This window comes from Strongyloides ratti (assembly GCF_001040885.1).
Source record: "Strongyloides ratti genome assembly S_ratti_ED321, chromosome : 2".
NCBI classification, from domain to species: domain Eukaryota; kingdom Metazoa; phylum Nematoda; class Chromadorea; order Rhabditida; family Strongyloididae; genus Strongyloides; species Strongyloides ratti.
In genome coordinates, this window is record NC_037308.1 from 4,710,594 (window position 1) to 4,728,645 (window position 18,052).

Here is an 18,052-nt window from a genome sequence, read left to right on the forward strand (position 1 = left end):
TGCTTCAATTCATTTTAATATATATTTCTAAAATTGGTAACTAAATAATAATATTACTATTCAATAAATATAAATTTTATTTTAGGTAAAATTCCATAAAATATATAAAATTTATTAATAAAAATAAAACAAAAAAAAAGACAAAACTTCGAGATCACCTCTTTATATCAATAGTAAATAAACCAAGCAATTACTATGATTTAAAATATACCATATAATATTGCTTTAGAAATATTGAGTAAAAAAATTAACAAATCACATAATTTTTTAAAAATATGAATTTGTTATTGGTAAAATTAAGTGGAAGTTTGATTGGTAAATAAATTATGTTTTAGCAACTATTATCTCTTTTTTATTTAAATAGATTTGAATTAATACAGCCTTAATTATTTTCTTTTAAATATCTGTACATTTTATTTTTTGCTAAATTTACTTTTTGTATATATAATCTTCTTTTATCTTTTTTATTGCCATTTTTGTACAACAAATAGACACACAAAAACATATAACTTGATATCATTATTTTTGGCACTTTCTCCTATTAATTTTTAGGAAAAAATAATTTCATACCGGCAAGGCAGTTCAGTTAAATACAATTTTTGATAATTTACTCCCCATCCTACACCTACTGATATTGTTAAGAAAGACATTGTATTAGCTGGATCAACATTTGACATTACTCTTGATTCCTCTGGACATAAAATTATTCGATGAACTCTTATACAATACCCATTACATAATCTTCGAATAGCATCACCTTTTTGATTTGATGTTGAGGATGATATTGAAATAAATAAAGGTCTAGTACCACTATTATATAACCATATATCTTCATAATCATCTGTTTCTGATTTTTTGATAAGTGAAAATGACACCTCATTATCAATATCCCAATCACATTGAATATCCTGAGAATCAAATACAGTTCCAGCTAACAAACCCACTGCAACAAATTCTCCATACAAAGATATTACCTCACCCACACGTTCTTTTTTCTCCCATCTTGCTAATCTACCCCATGCTAAAAACAATAAAAAAAAATAAATTATACAAATAATAATTATAAAAATGATTTATAATATCATTTTTATTTTTATATAAAAGAAAAAAAAACTATATTCTTATAACTTTTTTTTTTAAAATAATTCTTTTATTTCCTTAAACAAAGCGGAACTAAAAAGATTATAATCATATTTTTCTTTTATAATATCATTTAAAAAAAAACATATTTTAAGTATCTCTTTTTTTTCTTTTCATTACATAAAATAAAAATTTACTAATCACTATCTTAAAAAATATTTCTTTTTAAAGTGATATTTGTTATTATATACCAAATATCTTTCCATCATTTTTAAAGGAAAAATAAAGGGAACTTTATTATCATGGGAGTATATTTTATATTTTTACAAATATTGTGATACATCTTTATCAAATGAAAAAGAATATTCCATTTATAAATATTTGTCCTTCTAATATATATATATATATGTACATATATATATATATACTCTTAAATAAATAAATATGTAATATTTATATGTATAAAATAATATAAAGTATATAATTATTGTGAATATAGAAATTAATGTTATTAAAAAAAAAACATAGATAAAACTTACTTAATGCCTGTGAATGAGCTGAAGCATGTTGGCTTATTTTTTGATTTGCATATTGTCGTAATGATGGAGCTGGAGATAAATCTGGTGGAGGTGGTGGAGGGGCACTTTTTAAATATTCATCTAATGAATCATCACTTAATATTCTACTAGGATATCTTTTTGGAGAATTTGGTGAAGGAAATGATGTCATTTCAATACCTTTATGAATAAATCCTCCTTCAACAGGAACAGCTTTCTCGATTGATGTTGTCAAATTTGGTATTGTTGGTGCTGACATAATACTACCTGGTCTTGGTTGATTTTCTATATGTTGCCGGGAGTGATGTTTTGGTGTTGAAAATTTATCTGATGAATTACTACATCCTCCATATCCGGTGTCATTTGACAAATTATTACCTCGTAAAAGATGAGTATTATCATTATTTGAAAGTATTGTACCCGTATTTTCATCTTCATCAATGGTATGTGATAACTCAGCTAAAAAAAAAATATTTATAATTATATTAAAATTATTATAAAAAATATTTAACATACGTTTAATCCATAATCCATAATGATATGGATTACAACATGAAACTGTGGCATTATTTATTGTTACTCTACCAAATCTACACCAAGGCATTAATTCTAATTTATGAAGTGCTGCATCAACTTGTAGTTCTTTCCAACGCCACATCTTACAACAAAGATATGGCATACTCATTGGTTTATCAATTTGTGGTATTAATCCTGAATCATCATATTTTGCATCAAAAACAACCTCATCTTCACCATCATTTGTTATCATTTTTGATGATCCTGGTAATTCCATATCTAATGTCTCCATAGGTGGACCTGGTGCACATTGTTTAATATCTAATCCTCCTGATTCTACAGCCTTAAAAAATATATATAATTATAATATTATATAATAATTATAATAAAAAATAACCTTTTTTAAAACATCTAAATCTTCAGCATCAAATCCTTGCATTAACCTTAAAAATCTTCTTCTAGCTTTTTTCTCATCAGCTGTTATGAGTAACCTTTTTCTCCAAAGTTTCTCCATATACCTTCGTTTTTCAGAAAGTAGGCACCATATAGTACAATCTATTGGCATTTCTTAAGAAAAAGGAATATGCCAGTATCTACTAGTTGAATAGTAGTAATACTATCACTAATAAACTTATTTTATTTTCCAAAAATATTATATATGATGTTAATATATCCTTATGAAGAAAGAAAAATAAAAGAAAATAATTTATGTAGAGTTTATCTATATAGGTAAAGATTGAGTTTCCTTAATATAGGCATTAAGTGAGATCAATTACCAGAGAAAGGAAAAAATTCTAAAAATATTTTTATAATTAAATAAATTATATATATATAAGAAAAAATAAAGAATTTGAAATATAGATAAATTGTACATAAAAAAATAGATAAAATTAGTGAATAAGAAATATGATCTTATATGAAAAAAATTATATTTTGTCAAAAAAAAAAAAAAAAAAAAAAAAAACATTACCCTCCCTCTCCAATGGGAATGTTTTTTTTTATCCTTATTCGGGTAGTTAATGTGCCATGAGAGGAAAGATTAAAAGGATATAGTGGGTTAGAATAGAGAATCAGTATCCATCAACGAATCTGCTTATAAATATGCATACATTTATAGATGGATATAAACATCTATATATATACCATTAAAAAAATTATATGTATACATATTTGTATAAATTATAAATATGGAAAATATGCTTTTTTGATTTTTGAATAAAAATTAAAAACTCCTATAAAATTAATGTATTTGGTAAAATAAAAATTAATATTTAAAAGTTAACCATTAAAGTTATTTTGTTAATGTCTTCTTTTCCCATATAGATGAATGAATTATTAAAATCAAATAAAATGCCCAAAAATATATATAATTTTAGTTTTCTATTATAATGTCAACATATAATGAATATAAAGTTATGGTAATCACTTTTTATATTTTTAGTTAAACTAGATATACTTTCAAAAATTCAAAGTTTTTGTTGTTAGAAAAGTTTTATAATATATATAAATATTATAAATGGAAAAAAAAAAAGATTTAAAAGAAAGAGTTAAAAGGAAAATTAAGAATAAAGTATATATAGATATATAGTGGGGTGTCAAAAGGGCAATCTTTTTTGAAGGAGGTTTTAGCATTTGTTAAAAATTAAACAAAATTTAATATTTTAAGGGAGAATTAAGTTAAACAATTTTCATTAACAAAACCTCTTTCTTATCTTTTTAAAAAGCACTCCCTCTTTTCTACTTTTCTCTTATATACATATATATATATATATATGTGACTCTTTTCCATACGTCATTAGAAAGAAGTTTCTAACTAATGTGATATAAATCTCCACATTCCATAAACATTTGGTGTATTGGTCATCAAAATAGATATTGTCTATATGTAGTTATATAAAGTAATACTACAATAAGTCTTATTTGAAAAGCCATTGTCAGTTATCAACTAGTGTTGCCAACAACGACTGGGATTTTGAATATATGTATACCAATGTCTCTATATATAAATAATTTTAATGGTTAACTTTATATATATATATATATATACAACAATTCACTCACTTTTATATAGCTTTAACTACAAATATCTTCTGAATCTTATTTTACCATTCTTGCCAGTGTGGAAGTTATCACACTATCAAAATTATAAGAGACTAAGATGATTCTTTTTCTTCCCCCAACTCGTTCCCTAATCCCTGTAACAATAACTATTGATAAAATAATAAAATGGTTTTTTGAAGAAACTTTACATCAAATATTCAATGAAATACATCTATCTAAATGATAGGCATTTTAATTAATAAATTGACAAAAAATATATATATTATAAATATGATAAAATAATAATAATAATAAAGAGAAATAAAATTATTAAAGTAAGATTTTTTTTTTGTCTAAGAATCCTAGTACAACTTTCATTCTTAAACTTAATGTTCTTTTAAATATAATAACATTAAGAAAATATCTTTCTATGCGACTACACCATTGATAGGAGATGAGAAGGATTAAATGATATTTATATATATATATATATATCTTGATAAATTATATAGACATTTTTTGTGATTGTTTGTGATTTTAAATGTGCAATTAAATGATATTTTTTTAATCTTTCATCCTATCACATATGCCAAGAGTTCTTTTTATGAGGGTGGATTATATAAAAATTTGCCAAAATATATATATATATATATATGTATATATAAAATTATTTTTTCTTTTTTAATAGATAATTAATTTTACAAAAAAAAAAGAATAAATAAATAAATAAATAAGTAAATGAGGAAATAAATGTTAAAATAAGTTAGAAAACTTTTTTTTGACAATCATAATGCTATATGCAAGTTAAATATATACATTAATATATTTAATTTCTATATATAGTTATTAAATTGCTAAAACTTTTACAACTAAATATATAATATTAAGTGTAAGAAGGTGATGTTATTAAATAAAATCTTTTTATCACGAAATGTTCTTCAATAAAAAATACACTTAGAATAAATTGATGTTTATGATAAAAAAAAATTGGTAGTTAATAATAATATAAAGGTTTTTTTTTTTAATTAAATATAATTAAAAATTATTTAACCTATTATGATAAAATATATAATAAAAATAATTATAAGATATTTTCTTAAAATATATACATATTTATCATGTAAAAAAAGATAATCCTTTAATAATAATAAATATCTATTGATGATTTCTTTTATAATATTTTCAGGGACAATAAGAAAAACGTCAAAAGATAAATATTCTCTATATATCTCTTAGCCCGTCCACCATCATCTAATAAAAAAAAATTTGTCTATCAAATCATCTAAATTATCCTCATTTATCAATGTTAAATATAATTTTGTCAGGACAATCCTACCATATATAATATGATTAAACTTTTCTATTTAAATTTTATCATTATACTATAAAATGTATCAGAGAATTTACTTTCCATAACAATACACTCTTCCTTATAATTTTTATTCTAAAATATACTAAAATTATCTTATAACCCATATATATATATATTTTTAATGGTTATATAGTGAAAGAATAATGGTTTTATTAAAAATAGAGAAATAAAGCATAAATTATAATATTTATATTTTTAAATATTCATTTAAAAATAATAATTTTAGAATCATTAAAATAAACAATTATTATTAAAATATCACACATAAAATAATATATCAATTAATATTGTTAATATTTTAATGATTAATTTTTCTACCTCCTTCATACTTCATACATCACAATAATTTCTCCTCTTAAGATCAAATTAAAAATAATGAAAAATTAATAATAGTTACTTTTATACCAAAAAAAAAATATATATATATAATTTAAAATTTTATTAAAATTTTTTTTTACTAAAATATATAACCACAATAGGGGGTATAAGTATGAAATCTAATAAAAAAGAGAGAATAACTTTAAAATATAAAAATAATTCCTTTTATCTTCAACAATTCCCTAATATTACAAGCTCGAAAAACTAAACTAAAAGTATATAAACATATTTAGAAGAAAACCAAATGTGATACCCATTTTCACTCATTTTTATTCATCTTCTTTTTCTTCCTTTTTTTTTAAAGTTCTTTCTTAAAATTTTTACAACAAGCACAAAATGAAGCTTTCAAAAAGTAAGTTAAAAAAGAAGAACCAAAATTTAGGAGGAAAGCTAAAGTTATCTATTTTTAGTTTTCTTTTCACTTAATTGACCAAAACAAACTATGATAGTTAAATATATAATATATTATTTTATAAAAATAAAAAATACTATCATTTACCATATCATTTTTAACAAAATGAACTGATTATCACAATTGAACTTCTATTAATAGAAGGAGGAAATTATTTTGTCATCTTATAATTATACTTTTTTTCTCATCTCAATATAAATCTATGTTTAAAACACTCTCTTTCTTTATACATTTTTTCTTTTTTTTTTTTCTACAATTGGTAAAACTTTTCCCATATATAAATTACGATTTTTATATCATATTTGAATACATATATAATATATTTATATCAATAAATATATATTTGAAAATTGTAACAAAAAAAAAAAGTTAATCATCAAAGAAAAAAACAAAATTTTTTTTTTATCTTTTGACTGTCATATTATAAAATATTAATATTAAAATATTTCACACAGGTATTGATGGAAAATTGAATAAAAATATATACATATTTTCAAAATTATATCTTTCACTATTATTATTAACAATATATATAATTTTAATACTCTAACTAATTAACCATAAACATTAACTTTACTTTTTTTTTACCTTAATTTAATCATATTTCAATAATATCTTTTCTTATCATATTTTATGAAGGTGAAATAGTTAATGAGAGTAGGCAAATAAAAGGTACCTAATTAATTTTTAAAAACATCAATTTTGTCATATCATCTTATCCTATTATCATTCTTTTCTCTCCTTTTTTTTTGTAGTATTCTTAAAAAATTTAAAAAATGCAGATAATGTCATGATATGTAACAATTAAAAATAGCTTTAAAGAATACATATATCACAACAAGAATGATATTATATATCTTTATGTTAAAAAAAAATTTTACAATTAAAATAGTACTATTTTATAATAAAATAATTTCTTTAAAAAAAAAAATTGATGAAATATAGGAATAATAATTTGATAAAAAAAAAAGTTATGTAATGATAAAAAAATTTATCCTTTTTGAAAAGAACAATAAATAATAATATGGGTTTTACCTTAACAATTTATTATAAAGATAGTTAAAAATTTTAATAATGGGATGTCTTTTAAAAATGAAAAATTATATTAAAAGTAAGAATCTGGAGTATTATAAAGAGATATTAAAATATTGGTAAATTGTTAACAGATATTGTTACTAATAACGATTGATCATCATCTTTTAAGTTATTTAACATTGAGGTTAGATTGAAAAAATGAGGAGTATTGAGTTTGAGAATGATTAACTAGATATCAACACCTACCTCAGGTATTTCTTCTACATTTTCTCAATTCATGTTCATACTCATAATATATGTAATTATATATATATATATATCCAAAAAATTTAATTTTTTAATGGTAGAAAAAAAAAGATAAATTTTTTTTTAACTAATCCTATAAATTTTATTGCTTTAATTTTATGATATCTTTTTTCCTATTATCACATTTTTATGTTATTCAATATATTTAGATAACTTTAAAATAAAAACATATTTTTAATATATTAAATAGAAGGTTTAATTTTTTTTAATACAATAAAAATATTTTATAATTTAATTTTAAAGAAAAAAAAATCTATACCTTTATATATATCTTTTTTTTATTGAATTATTATAATATTAAACTTTGTCAAATAATAATAATAATATGGTTGAAAAATGTTTTGTGTTATTTTTATAGTTAATAGAACATAAGTAAGTTATTTATAATTTGTAAAAAAAAAAAAAATTTTATTAATATATCTTTTGTCTTTTTTCTTTTGATAAAATAGAAATACAATTTATTTAGCAAAAAAAAAACAATAAAATTTAATTTCTTTTATTTTTTTTTTTATTTAAAGATGTATTTGTTTATTTAAAATCATGAAATTTTGTTTATGATAAATTTGAGAGAGAGAAAATTATATAGAAAAAAAAAATTTATGTATAAGAAAAGATTAATTATTATAAATAATTTTTATAATAAAGAAAAAACTTCCAGTGATATAAGATTGAAAAAATATGAGATAAAAATAAAAAATATAATAATTATTTTATTCATTTCAAATTTTTTGAAATTAAAATTTCTATTATTCACTTTGAAAAGATTTATTTTGATAATATCCATTTCATCAATAGAAAAATCATTGCAAAGGCTTGTATTGCAACATCTTATACACCTTTTAACTGTAATTCCATATCCAGTTTCAAAACATTGTTGAGTACAACTATTAACACAATCTCTTTCAATGTCAACAATTCTATTATTTACAAATTTTATAACACTCTTAAAAAATAAAGACAAAATAAAAAAAAAATAATAAATTAATTTTATAATATTATAAAAAAAAAATGTTTATAATCTTACCATACATAAATTTTCATGTATTGCACAGGGTGTCCGAAGTCTCATATCCTCTTTCAATTTATATTTTGATAAACAATAATCCATATGATTTTTTTGAAGTTGAGGAATTTTATTTGAATTTTGTAATGAATATGTACAATAATAACATTCTAAGCCAGATGTTAAAACATTATTTACTGATTGATTTCTATCATTAACATTATAATAATTTCTTTCACTAAAATTATTAAATCCTTCAAAACATCTTGAAAATATTAGTAATAAAAAAAGTAAATATATAATAAATAATAATTTTATATAACTATTATACATTATATCATAAAATATAAATATAACTTATTAATAAAAATATATCGCATATATTATATATATACTCAATTTTGGAAAAACAAAATGTAATGAAGTAGAAAAGAAATTTTCTAAATCACTTGTAACATTTTTCTTTTTTTTACTAACATCATGCTGTTATAATTGTTTTGAAAAAAAAAAGTATAGTGCAATGATTTAAAAAAAAATAATAGTAATGATAATAGAAAATTTTATCAAGAGGTATTTTTTTATTTATACACATAATAATTATTAATTTTTTTTTAATTTAAAAAAAATATATATATAGAAAGAAAATCTTTTATGAATTAAATTTTTTTTTTCACTCTAAAATTCCTTTCATTATCCGTTTTATTATTTTATTTTTTTTTTCTTAATATTTAAATTTTTTTTCTATTCATTATTGTTAATTATTAGTCATTGCTTTATATTTATAAACAATAATTATTCTTTTTTTTTTTTTTGAGCTAAAAATAACTAAAATCCTATAAAAGTTTCTTTTATTGATATCATTAAGAAATGATGGTTATTATGAAGAATGTTTTCTTTTTTGGTACCATCTTTTATATTTTCACTGGTATATACTAAAAGTTTCATAAAAATATAATATATATAATGTATAGAAAGTAAGAATGTAGATCGTAGAAGTAATATTTATATTTTACAATATCAATTTTTTGTTGTTATTGTTATACATAATAGGGTTATGTAAAGCTGCTAACCCGCATCTCAGGGGAATTCATATGAGATAGTACATTGTCAACCCATCTTAATGCACCGTGTAAATGAATCTCTAACCAACAAGGTGTTGAAGCAACTGTTGGACGTTTATATTCATTACCCCAACCTTTTCCAAAAGATAATCTTACAGTACATGTTCTTGTTAATGAATATACGGCTTCATAACCAACTTTAGCTGCTTCATTTAATAGAGAAGCTAATCTACTATAACTAAACATATTACAATGACAACCAGGTGGTACTTTAACTACAGTAGCTGGATGCCAATCATTCCTCATATTACAATTTGGACTTTGAATAAATACAGAATGATTAGACAAATTTTCAACATATATATCATCAGCTATATAGTATAAACGTATACCTCTCCCTATTGATTCACGAGTTTCTTTTACCTCACTTGATCTCATTTCATTTGAAAATGCTCCTAATGCCATATGACTTTCAGTTTTTGTTAAGTACATTGTATCAATAACTATTGATGGAGATTTTCCTTGAAAATGTGATCCAACACGTAATGTTCTTTCATAATAATATATTGAACACCAAGCATCTGGTTCTGTATATGGTACATTAATATGATCTTAAAAAAATATAAATATTAAAAAATAAAAATTTTTTTTTATTCATACCATCATCAAATGATTTGACTGTTTCATTTGATGGTGAATTTATTTCACTATCCATATCATCTGATAAGTATCCTTGTGAACCTGGATTTGATGTATAATCATTTTGATATGATCCAGATATAGATCCTGTTTCTGTTGTTGTATCACTACCAGCATAATTATAAGAATCAACTAATTGGCGAATTCTATCATCTAATGTCATATCACAATAAACTGTTGTATTAGGAATCATATCATGATGTGTATATGCATCAGTTTCCATTGCATCAACTAAAGTTTGTACTGAGGTATCAATATTAATTCTATCATTAGATTTATATTGTTGTTGATAATCTTGTGAAGCAATTTTATTTGGTATCCTTACTGGTGGTAATTTAGGACGTCTAAGAGAATTGTAATGAAATGGATTTATACATACATGATTACTTTTTCTATTAAACGGTGCCTTACACCTTCGATATGATGGTATTAATTGATGATAATCATTCATATCAGGAAAACGAAATAATCTACATGCAACATAATGTGGATATAATTTTTGTTCATTCCAATCAAAAAAATGACCTTTTGATAAAGACTTTGGTACTTTTGGAACAATTATACATGGTGATTCTAAATCTCCTCTTCTAATAATATTTTCATATGCTTTTATAGAACAATGTGAATCTTGTATTAACCTTGATAATGCTTTTAATGCCCTATCAACTGTTTTAGTTTTCTATAAAAAAAAATAGATAAATAAGGATTGTAAATAAAATATATATTTTTTTATTATTTATACTTACATCTCCTGGAGCACCAAAATAAATATCACCAACTTTTATTTCTTTTTGAAGATTTTTCCAAGAACCAGAAAATGCATTTTCAATGAAATTTTTCATTATAAAAGCATCTATAAATAATAGATATGCTATTAAGTTTTTTGATAAAATTTATGATTATTAAAATTGTATTAATATATTATTTCAATGTAATTATTATATCAGTGTGGTCCAATACATAAATATCAAACTACTCTCATTATTGTTGATAAAATAAAAATTTAGTTAAAAAAAAATAATAAAAAAAAAAAGTTTAAAGATATTTTGTCAGTACTCTCTTCAAACTACAATGATATATAGAAAAATACATATCAAAGCAGTTAGTCTTTCTCCCACAATCGATAGGCCTCGAACTTCCTATATAAATAACTTTAATGAATAATATATACAAAATATATTTATATAATTATATATTTGTAAATACATTTTGTGGAGAAGTGTTAATTAAAATGTTTATAATAAAAGTTTCTTTATTTAAGGTATTATAATTAAAACTTATATATATATATATATATATATTTTAATAATCAAAAAGTGATATCAAATAGCATTCATATCTTATGATGTATAATTTTTCATTATATTTTATAAAAATAGAACACATAGATTATAACCTGTTATCATAAATAAAAATTTGTAAGCTTAAAATTTATAAAAGAGAAAGTATAACAAGAATAATATATATATATATATATAAATTATAATATTAGAGTAGAGAAAAACGTATGATTAAGAAATATATAACTTTACCTAAGAAATCAATTTTTTTACTCTTACAAATATTTTATTTTTACCCCTTACATATTATTTATTTATATTATTATTATTATTATTGTAATAGTATTATACTTTTTTTTAATTCTTTATCCATATATATAAAATATATTCTTTTATAAAAATTAATATAATATCATTCTATCTATCAATATATACCAAAAATTTGAAAATTATTTTTATTATGATAATATAATAGCAATTTATAATTTACAAATAAAAGAGTATTTACCTTGTAAAATTTTTATCAATACATTTTTTCTACATTATATACTATAATTATAATAATTTTAAGATAATAGAATATATATAAATAGGTGCTCTTATCTATAAGCACTATATAATAAGTTAACAAAATACATTTTAAAATTATAATATTTTTTCAAACGTAATATGTAAGTTTTTAACTAATAACTAATATTTTTTTACTATAATAATATTATTTACCATAAAGTTTTTATAATATCATATTCCCAGTTACTTTTAAGTATTTAATTATAAAATAGTATTCTTAAAATCTATATAACAACAAAACTTTTTTTTTTAATGATTTTGTAAAGTTATTAAACTTTTTAAGTATAATAAGTTTTACTTTTCTTTTATTATAATCTTTTTTAACATACTTTTGTATTAAAAAATTTTTACCCCTCTTGTAATTTTAAAAAGAGACATATATTTTATTTTATAATTGTTGTAGTTTTATAGAAAGAAAAAAAAAAGAAAGATAAAAACTAGATGGAGGGTATTCTTATAAAATGGACAAATTATTTAAATGGTTGGCAGGAGAGGTATTTTGTTGTTTCTGATGGTGTATTGTATTATTTTAAATCTAAATCAGAAATGAAATATGGTATAAGAGGTTCGATGTCATTGGCAAATGCCCTTATACGTCCAGATCGTTTTGATGTACACAATTTTGAGATAGCATTAAATGGTGCTATTTGGTATTTAAAAGCAGAGGATGAAAGTAAACGTAATTTATGGGTAGAATATTTAAATGAACAGGCTGGTCCATATAATGGTCCAAATTTTTTAAAAAAAAAAGAAATAGAATGGAAGAATGAGGTTCCTAATAATGTGGTTAGTTTAATAAAAAAATTTATTTTTATATATTTTATATATACATATATATATAACAAATAACGTAAATAAAAAAAAAAGAAATAAAAATAATAATATATAAGGCATATAAAAAAATTTTTTTTTACAAAATAATTATAATAAGAATTTAAATAGAATTGTTAAGACTTAGATATTTTTTTGTTTCTTAATAAGAGAGGAAATAACAAAAAATGTAGAACAAAATATTTAGATTAAGAAAACTTTTTACTTAATAATAATAACATATATATATTAACTTTCTTTTTATATAAAAAAAAAATTTGTTAGAAAGTAATTTATATATATTTATGGGATGGTGTTCAAAAATAGTGTTCTTCTTGTAGTAACAAATTTCATCTATTTATGTTCAATAATTTTTAAAAATAGAAAAAAAAAAAAATTTAAAAATGAATTAACAAAAATTTGTTAAAAAATTTTATACATACATTTTTAAATATTCAATGAATTTACACTATGTAGTTCTTGAACAATTAAAATAAATAATAATTTGAAAGGTAAAAATTTTACTATATATACATAAAATATTTTAATATAAATTGAAATAGTAAATTTCGAATGTTTAAAAAAAAAAATTATTAATAGAATATTTTTGTATGCATATCACATTTGAAGTAAAAAAAAAAAAAAAAAACTAAAAAAAGAAAATAGGAAGAAATATATAATTATTATTTTTCAAGTTTGTTTTTGCTTTTTTTTTTATTTACTGAATATTGTAATGTATAATATAAATGTGTTAATATAATATATAAATATTTATATATACATAATGTTAATATTTTAATGAATAATAACTACTTTTTTTTTTTTAATAAATATATACATTTACAGGATGTGCCGTTCTCAATGGATATAAAAAATACATTGGATATGATGAAAAAATTATCAGCACATGAAAGTAATGTATCATTAAAATTTTGTAATTTACAAAGTCATGTAGAAGAGTTAATAAATTTTGTCATTGAGTATTCTAAAGAGACAAATAAACAAATACCATTTATTTACAATCTAAAAAATGAAATAGTTGACTTTAAGGAGAACCTTTGTCTTTTATCAAATATGGTTGATGAGGTAACTAAAAATTGTCAAAAACGGGAAAATATTAATAATAATAATAATAAGAGTTGTAAAAATGGTAAAAATGATACTAATGATAATAATGAGGTGGGTGTATATTATATATAATATTTTTATTTATTATTTATTTTTATTTTTACATATGGTAATAAAAAAAAATATGTATGTATATATATATATATATTAATAGTACACATATGTATAATATATATTTTTATTTTAATTATCATATAAATTTTGTATGTAATAATGTATATAATATATATTTGTAGGAAGTAACAATAAATACACCAATAAAAAATATACTCAACAATACAATTCAAAACCCATCATCTTCCTTATCAGTATTCTCTGATACAGAGGATGAATTTTTTGATACACATACCTTCAATAGTGATGGAGAGGAAAATGAAGGTCAATTAGAAACTGGAATTAATTGTACAAATCTCAAAGATACAAATAATTGTAAAGAAAATGTAACCAAAGTAAGTTTACTGAGTTAAAAAAAAAAATTTTTTTTTTCTTAATCAAATCATTTATTTCAATGATTAGATAAAAATAAATTGATTTGACATTAATCCTATATTATAAGTTGAAAAATTTTAAATTATTCTGGAATTTTTGATAATATAAATGTGAGTAATATTTGATTAGCTGATAGATAAACAAACATTGATATAAAGAATAATATAATTTAGAAATAATTAATTTTATAGAGGTGTATGACAAAAATTATTCAAACAAAATGATAAAATCTCATTGATTTTAATAATATTTTAAATCTAAAACTTTAATATTATAAAATAATATATTAGATTGTATAAAATTATCAAAATCATCTCTTATAGTTACTTAAAATATTTTAAATATTATTTATATATAATACTATTTTATGAATATATTTTTATTCTCTCCTACACTTTTAAAATAATTATATTTTATTTTATTTTAACATCATTTTTATTATAAATAGTTTAATCAAAAAAAAAAATACATTTAATATTTAATAGTTGTTAAATATAATTATTTTATTTTTATTGTCAAATTAAATTAATTAAAAAATGAAAATATATTAAAAATAAGATAGATAAATAAAAATGAAATAAACAATTATAATAAAAAATTTTTTAAAAGAAATAAAAATAAAAAATTTATAATAAAACTTTTGTTTAAAATTTTGGTAATTTTTACCAAACATATTTTAATGTGATTTATACAAAACTCATAAATTACATTTTTTCTTTCATATTTTTGTATTGACATACATAAATAATTATATTAAACTTAAGTGTATTCTTTTTCTTATATTATATATATATATATCTATCTATCTATTTTTGTTTCCCCCTTTTTCTAATTTTAAATATATATATATATATACTATATGGATTATAGCAAAAATTTAATCCAATTTTATAATCAAAAATTTATATTGAATGATGATACAAAACATTTCTATTACAATAAATATAATTTATAGGTAAAAATGTATATGATATTTTAAACATGAACATATATCTTATCAATGACCTCTACTATCCATTACATAATATTGATCATTCTTTTTAACTGTGTATAAATGATTATTTTTTTTTTGTCATCATAAAATCTATTCATTCACACATTTTTAATATATATATATATATATTATTTATGTAAACATTAAAAATTTAATGTTAATTATTTTTTTTTTTCATTTAAAAAATACAAATGTTATATATAACTATATTTATTTATATATTCATGAATAATTATTTATAAAATTTAAAAAAAAAAATTAACATTTTTAAGATAAAATAATATATATTATAGGTAAATAATCAGATGCCAAATAAAATAAATGATACTAATTCTTCATTATGGGAAATTGTTAATAAAATAACACTTGAACAATTAACAGCAGCCAGGGAGTCTGTTGATGAAGGAAAATGGGAATTATTTACTCATTCTGGTCCTATGAAAATGTATAAGATGGATATGGAGATTGATGGAATGATATGTGATCCATTAAAAGCATATCATTATGTTAATGGTGTTACTGCTAAAGAATTTTTAAAATATTTTTATGAATTTGAATATAAAAAAGAATGGGATGGTATGTTATAATAAATTATTATTATTATAAAAAAAAAATATATATATATATATATATATATTATATATTATATTTATTGTTTATTTTTCTAGATACATTAGTTAAAGGAACTTTAATTGAACAAGTATCTCCTGATCTTGCTATCATTCACCAGTTACATAAAAGAATTTGGCCATCTGCTCAGAGAGAATCATTATTTTGGTCACATTATAGGAATGTTAGTGAATTTAAAGATGAAGATTGTTATGATGCATATATTGTATGTAATCATGATATAGAACGTGAAGATGTTCCTGTATGTTTAATATATATATATATATTAAAATAAATATTAAAAATTTATATAAATTTTCAGATGACATCATCTTCAGCAGTACGTGTAGGCCTAAAAATAGCTATGTATTGTCAGACGATCATTCTTACAAAAGATAAACCTATTGATCAATTATCTAGAAAAGATGTTGCAGTTAAGGTAGTGTATGTAGCTCAGGTAAATCCAGGTGGTTGGCTTCCAAAAGCTCCACTTATGCAAGTTTATAAAAGAGAATATCCAAAATTTTTAAGACAATTCACTTCATATGTAGAGGGTAAAATTAAATCAGAGAACTTAATAATTTAAAACAAAAAAAATATTGAAATATAATTTATAAATTTTTGTAAAAAGAAAATATTTTTTTTTTCTTTTTTATAGTTTTTATCTTAATTTTTTAACATTCATTTTTATGAAAAATATGAATAAAAAAATATATATTTATAAATTATTTTTTATGATGAAAAGAATTTTGAAATGTCAATACATGATATATTACCACCACAAACTATTAATGTAATATTTTTTATATCTTTCAAAATTGTATCTTTATATTTTAATAATCCAGCAAATGTTACTCCACCAGTTGGTTCAATGACAATCTTTAACTCTTCATAAATAATTTTCATAGCATTTTTAATTTCTTCATCATTAACTGTCAGGACATCTGATTCACAATACTGTATAACCTGTTCAAAACATTTTTCACCCACAACTTTAACTCTAATACCATCAGCAATTGTATTTAATGATGCACCATCATCCTCCCATAAACGTTTTTTTGCTGTAACACTATCTTGAAGATTTTTTCCCTCAACATCAACACAAAAAATTTTAATATTTTTACCTTTTTCTTTAAAATATGTAGAGATACCAGAAACGAGACCTCCACCACCAACAGCTACAAGGACAGCCTCACAATTTGGTACATCATCATCAATTTCTATTGCTAAAGTTCCCTGTCCAGCCATAACTTCAAATGCATTAAATGGTTGGACAACAAAATAACCTGTTGTTTTTTGAGTTTCATTACAACATTCCTCTCTTCCTTTTATAGTATTATCAGCAAAAACTAAACTAGCATCAAACATTTCAATTCTTTTTCTCTTAAATTGTGGAGTATTTTGTGGAATAACAACAATACATGGTTTATTTTCTTTTGAGGCAGCCCATGCTAAAGCTGTTCCATGATTTCCAGAGGAATGTGTTAAAAATCCTTGTATAGGATGATTCTCAATAGCTTTTCTAACAGCATTCAATGCACCTCTAGCTTTAAATGAACCTGTTACTTGAAAATTTTCACACTTGAAGAATAAATTTTTTCCCGTCAATTTATTAATATAATCATTTTGAATAATTGGAGTTTTAATAATATCATTTCCAAGACGTTTACTTGCATCTATAATATCATTTAACGATATCTTTTCAGAAACCAT

General features: G+C 20.6%; 5 protein-coding genes across 5 annotated transcripts; 1 reads left to right on the plus strand and 4 right to left on the minus strand.

Moving 5' to 3' along the window:
- Nucleotides 1-548: 548 nt before the first annotated feature.
- On the minus strand, nt 549-2,718 carry SRAE_2000150900 (SMAD domain, Dwarfin-type and MAD homology 1, Dwarfin-type domain and SMAD/FHA domain and MAD homology, MH1 domain and SMAD domain-like-containing protein; the record flags this gene model as incomplete). The annotated part of the gene is made up of 4 exons (XM_024652469.1): nt 549-1,021; nt 1,620-2,096; nt 2,154-2,496; nt 2,551-2,718. The coding sequence occupies 4 exons, from the start codon at nt 2,716-2,718 to the stop codon at nt 549-551; spliced, it is 1,461 nt and encodes a 486-aa protein (XP_024506043.1).
- Nucleotides 2,719-8,330: 5,612 nt separating this feature from the next.
- SRAE_2000151000 (Hypothetical protein) lies at nt 8,331-8,804 on the minus strand (the record flags this gene model as incomplete). The annotated part of the gene is made up of 2 exons (XM_024652470.1): nt 8,331-8,639; nt 8,721-8,804. 2 exons carry the CDS (start codon nt 8,802-8,804, stop codon nt 8,331-8,333), a joined length of 393 nt encoding a protein of 130 aa, XP_024506044.1.
- Nucleotides 8,805-9,751: 947 nt separating this feature from the next.
- SRAE_2000151100 (Mothers against decapentaplegic homolog 3) lies at nt 9,752-11,301 on the minus strand (the record flags this gene model as incomplete). Its single annotated transcript, XM_024652471.1, has 3 exons — nt 9,752-10,371; nt 10,421-11,138; nt 11,206-11,301. The coding sequence occupies 3 exons, from the start codon at nt 11,299-11,301 to the stop codon at nt 9,752-9,754; spliced, it is 1,434 nt and encodes a 477-aa protein (XP_024506045.1).
- A 1,486-nt stretch (nt 11,302-12,787) lies between these two features.
- SRAE_2000151200 (Collagen type IV alpha-3-binding protein) lies at nt 12,788-16,925 on the plus strand (the record flags this gene model as incomplete). The annotated part of the gene is made up of 7 exons (XM_024652472.1): nt 12,788-12,803; nt 12,854-13,095; nt 13,966-14,298; nt 14,484-14,696; nt 16,024-16,306; nt 16,399-16,601; nt 16,662-16,925. The coding sequence occupies 7 exons, from the start codon at nt 12,788-12,790 to the stop codon at nt 16,923-16,925; spliced, it is 1,554 nt and encodes a 517-aa protein (XP_024506046.1).
- Nucleotides 16,926-17,071: 146 nt separating this feature from the next.
- SRAE_2000151300 (Serine racemase) lies at nt 17,072-18,052 on the minus strand (the record flags this gene model as incomplete). The annotated part of the gene is made up of 2 exons (XM_024652475.1): nt 17,072-17,412; nt 17,464-18,052. The coding sequence occupies 2 exons, from the start codon at nt 18,050-18,052 to the stop codon at nt 17,072-17,074; spliced, it is 930 nt and encodes a 309-aa protein (XP_024506047.1).